This window comes from Meles meles, chromosome 4 (assembly GCF_922984935.1).
Source record: "Meles meles chromosome 4, mMelMel3.1 paternal haplotype, whole genome shotgun sequence".
Classification (NCBI taxonomy): Eukaryota; Metazoa; Chordata; class Mammalia; order Carnivora; family Mustelidae; genus Meles; species Meles meles.
Window position 1 is genome coordinate 154,932,450 of NC_060069.1, and position 4,991 is coordinate 154,937,440.

Consider the following 4,991-nt stretch of genomic DNA (forward strand, 5'->3'; position numbering starts at 1 on the left):
CTCTCTGCCTGCCTCTCTGCCTACTTGTGACCTCTGTCTGTCAAATAAATAAATAAAATCTTTAAAAAAAAAAAGAAAAAAAAGAAAAGTACTTATTATTAAAAATTATTTAAAGGTTGGAGGAGTCAAGATGGCGGAAAAGTAGAAGCCTGAGACTAGATCAGGTAGCAGGAGATCAGCTCGATAGCTTATCTAAACATTGCAAACACCTACAAATCCAACGGGAGAGCGAAGAGAAGAAGAACATCAACTCTAGAAACAGAAAATCAACCACTTTCTGAAAGGTAGGACTGGCGGAGAAGTGAATCTAAAACGACGGGAAGATAGACCGCGGGGGGAGGGGCCGGCTCCCAGCAAGCGGCGGAGCAACGGAGCACAAAATCAGGACTTTTAAAAGTCTGTTCCACTGAGGGACATTGCTCCAGAGGCTAAACCAGGGTGAAGCCCACGCGGGGTCAGCGTGGCCCCAGGCCCTGCAGGGTCACAGAAGGATCGGGGGTGTCAGAGTGTCGGAGAGCTTGCAGGTATTAGAACGGAGAAGCCGGCTGCAGAGACAGAGCCGAGGACTGAACTCTCAGCTCGGGGTTATCTTGAACTGGTCACGGGCTGGGTGAGCTCGGAGCGCGGCTAGAGGCTGGGGATACGGGAGTGATTGGGTGCTGTCCTCTGGGGGCGCACTGAGGAGTGGGGCCCCGGGCTCTCGGCTCCTCCGGGCCGGAGACTGGGAGGCCGCCATTTTCATTCCCGTCCTCCGGAACTCTACGGAAAGCGTTCAGGGAACAGAAGCTCCCAAAAGCGAACCCGAGCCGATTACTTAGTCCGGCCGCCGGTAAGGGCGGTGCAATCCCGCCTCGGGCAAAGACACTTGAGAGTCACTACAACAGGCCCCTCCCCCAGAAGATCAACAAAATATCCAGCCAGGACGAAGCTCATCTATCAAGGAGAAAGCAGGTTCAATTCCTAAGCCAGCAGAGCAATTCCAGAGGAGGAGAAAGCAAAGCACGGAACTCATGGCTTTCTCCCCATGATTCTTTAGTCTTGCGGCTACTTCAATTTTTTTTTCTTTTTTCAATTTTTTTTTTCAATTTTTTTTCTTTTTTCTTTTTTCTTCTTCTGCTAATTTTTTTAAAACTTTTACCCTTTTCTTTTTTAACGTTTTTTTTTTTTTCACAGTTGAGACTCCATATTTATTTAAGAAGAAAAAAAGGGAGGCTAGGTGTGCTGGCTAATCTTTTATCGGCTTACTTGTGGGCCTGTGATCAGTGTTATCAGGCAGCTGTATGCCCATGCTTTGTAAAAGTTTTGACGCAGGTCCTGCCAGTCCAGCTTGGAAGCTATAGGATTCCAGTATATTTGAAACCAGGTTCAGGTCTACATCCACTGGTGTCATAACAGATCCTCCTGCACCAGAATCTTCCTCATCTGAATTATTACTGGTAGTCTGGGATAGAGGTTCCATTTACTTCTGGGTGGTGAAACTTTTGCCGATACTGGTATGTGCCAATTCCTGGTCCATCTGAGCCATGTATGACTTGAGATTATTAAGAGTTCCTTTCACAGATGCATCCTCCTCTGTCTCCTGTGTTTTAATATCCAAGTCATCATCACTGTCTAAACATTCAAAGTCTTCCTCATCCAGATCATCGGAGTCTGATTCATGAGAACTTGACCCTAAAACCTTGTCAAAATAATTAAGAAAAGAGTCTGCATCAAAAGTGATTGGAGCCTCAGAAGGTTCTCGAGGCAGCTCTGCTCCTTTGTGGGTTGAGACTTTGGAAATGAAAGCTTTCATGCTTTCTGAGACTTGACTTAAGTCATAATTCTCTTCCTCCTTGGAAACTGGCTCTGCATCTTTTTTGCCAGCAGCTTCCTGCAGCAGCTGGTCCAGCTGATCTGGTGAGAGATCCAACCACTGGTCATCATCTTCTGGGGGAAGATTAGCTTCTTCCTTCTTAAGCTCTTCCATATCAAATGGTATGGTCTGTAATAAGGTTAAGATTTCTTCACCTGGGCTCATAGCAAGGGAACTTTCTGATCGGTTTACTGAGAGTTGGAAGTAGTTCGTTGCCATTTCTAGCCTTGTCGGTGCTCAGCAGAACCTTCTATCAGTCCCTTAAAGTAATCATTCTTTTTCAGACTTTCAAGGAAGCCAGCCCAGAGTGGTGAGGGAGTCATGAAGGATTTCTTAGAGTCAGAAAAATGTGGGCTAAATTTGGAGCATAAGATCTCAAATCCATGAGCCAACTTCATGCCCAATTCATGGGCTCGATACTGGGGATGAGATGGAGGAGGCATCTTGTATCCACTCCGCCGGTCTGGCACAAACCTTTGTTGTACCAACTGTGCATACAGACATTTAGTGAAAGTCACCGATGTCATTATTCGTGTTTCAGGCAAGAAAGTCTTGAAAACACGACAGGCTCTCAGGTCAATGGGGTCCCGCAGGTAAAATGCCTGGACTCCTGCAGCCACCAGTCTGGGGCGTTGCTTTAACACTGCTACAATGCCAGCTGGAAGGAAGCAGTGTGCACGATGAAGAGAGGCTTGAATTTTTTCTGGGTATCCTCTGATGCGCCTATTCACAGCAGCTCGTATAGATTTTGAAGCCAAAATTTCTTCTGGGTGTGTTGAGATTATATTCAATGCTTGTAGGACTGTTGGGGGTGTGGTGGGTAACCAGGGCACTGCTCCAGGTTTCCTTGGAGCAGGAATAATGCACAATTCTCCATGGTAGAAAAACACCCTATTGGCACTATTATCAGGATCCAACCATTTAGGGAGAAAGTCAGCAGCTTCTATTAACAAGAATTCACCATCATTGTCTTCAATCCTTGCTACTAACTCTGGAAATTCCTTTGTAATCTGCTTTACTATATAAACAATAAACCATTCATCCTCAATGTTATCCCCAAACTTTTTCATGCCAAACATATGAGCAGGAACATCTCCTTTCCCAGGTTTGTATTTGAGATTGAAAGGCTGATTCTGCCAGATATAGTGGACCAGCAAAGGTGCAAAATGAGTCATTATCCTCTCAATATACTTTTGAAGAATCTCTTTGAGCTTTTCTGGGTCCCTTGGTTCATCTGGTGTCAGGAATAGGTGATATTCCACAGTGTCTTCCACTGTAGCAAGCTTCATATTTTCCTCCATTCTTCCTTGAAAAGATTCTCTGGCCTCCCCCACGCGTCTCCGCTGCAGAACCTCTTTTTTAACGTTTTTTGACTAGTTCATCTAAATATATATATTTTTCTTTCTTTTTTATATTTTTTAATTTGTTTTATTTTTTAAAATTTTTTTCTTTTTCTTTTTTTTTTCTTTTTTTTTCAGAACCTGTTTTTATCCCCTTTCTCCACCCCACAATTTGGGGTCTCTTCTGATTTGGTTACAGTGCATTTTTCTGGGGTCTTTGCCACCGTTTTAGTAGTTGATTTGCTCCTTCATATCCTCATATCTGGACAAAATGACAAGGCGGAAAAAATCACCACAAACAAAAGAACAAGAGACAGTACCGAAGGCTAGGGACCTAATCAACACAGACATTGGTAATATGTCAGATCAAGAGTTCAGAATGACGATTCTGAACATTCTAGCCAGGCTCGAAAAAGGCATGGAAGATATTAGAGAAACCCTCTCTGGAGATATTAAAGCCCTTTCTGGAGAAATTAAAGAACTAAAATCTAACCAAGTTGAAATCAAAAAAGCTATTAATGAGGTGCAATCAAAAATGGAGGCTCTCACTGCTAGGATCAATGAGGCAGAAGAAAGAATTAGTGATATAGAAGACCAAATGACAGAGAATAAGGAAGCCGAGCAAAAGAGGGACAAACAGCTACTGGACCATGAGGGGAGAATTCGAGAGATAAGTGACACCATAAGACGAAACAACATTAGAATAATTGGGATTCCAGAAGAAGAAGAAACAGAGAGGGGAGCAGAAGGTCTATTGGAGAGAATCATTGGAGAGAATTTCCCTAATATGGCAAAGGGAACAAGCATTAAAATCCAGGAGATGCAGAGAACCCCCCTCAAAGTCAACAAGAATAGGTCCACACCCCGTCACCTAATAGTAAAATTGACAAGTCTTAGTGACAAAGAGAAAATCCTGAAAGCAGCCCGAGAAAAGAAGTCTGTAACATACAATGGTAAAAATATTAGATTGGCGGCAGACTTATCCACAGAGACCTGGCAGGCCAGAAAGAGCTGGCATGATATATTCAGAGCACTCAACGAGAAAAACATGCAGCCAAGAATACTCTATCCAGCTAGGCTATCATTGAAAATAGAAGGAGAGATCAAAAGCTTCCAGGACAAACAAAAACTGAAAGAATTTGCAAACACCAAACCAGTTCTACAGGAAATATTGAAAGGGGTCCTCTAAGCAAAGAGAGAGCCTAAAAGTAGTAGATCAGAAAGGTACAGAGACAATATACAGTAACAGTCACCTTACAGGCTAATAATGGCACTAAATTCATATCTCTCAATAGTCACCCTGAATGTTAATGGGCTAAATGCCCCAATCAAAAGACACAGGGTATCAGAATGGATAAAAAAACAAAACCCATCAGTATGTTGCCTACAAGAAACTCATTTTAGACGCGAAGACACCTGCAGATTTAAAGTGAGGGGGTGGAAAACAATTTACCATGCTAATGGGCATCAGAAGAAAGCTGGGGTGGCAATCCTTATATCAGATCAATTAGATTTTAAGCCAAAGACTATAATAAGAGATGAGGAAGGACACTATATCCTACTCAAAGGGTCTGTCCAACAAGAAGATCTAACAATTTTAAATATCTATGCCCCTAACGTGGGAGCAGCCAACTATATCAACCAATTAATAACAAAATCAAAGAAACACATCAATAATAATACAATAATAGTAGGGGACTTGAACACTCCCCTCACTGAAATGGACAGATCATCCAAGCAAAAGATCAACAAGGAAATAAAGGCCTTAAATGACACACTGGACCAGATGGACATCACAG

At 42.9% G+C, this 4,991-nt stretch overlaps 1 protein-coding gene across 1 annotated transcript; it reads right to left on the reverse strand.

The window, feature by feature from the left end:
* Positions 1-1,173: 1,173 nt before the first annotated feature.
* Positions 1,174-3,165, reverse strand: LOC123940205 (protein ecdysoneless homolog). Its single transcript, XM_046002756.1, is given in 2 exon segments — positions 1,174-2,082; positions 2,085-3,165. Coding segments are annotated over 2 exon segments (1,926 nt in total). The 5' UTR covers positions 3,154-3,165; the 3' UTR covers positions 1,174-1,225.
* Positions 3,166-4,991: the final 1,826 nt, after the last annotated feature.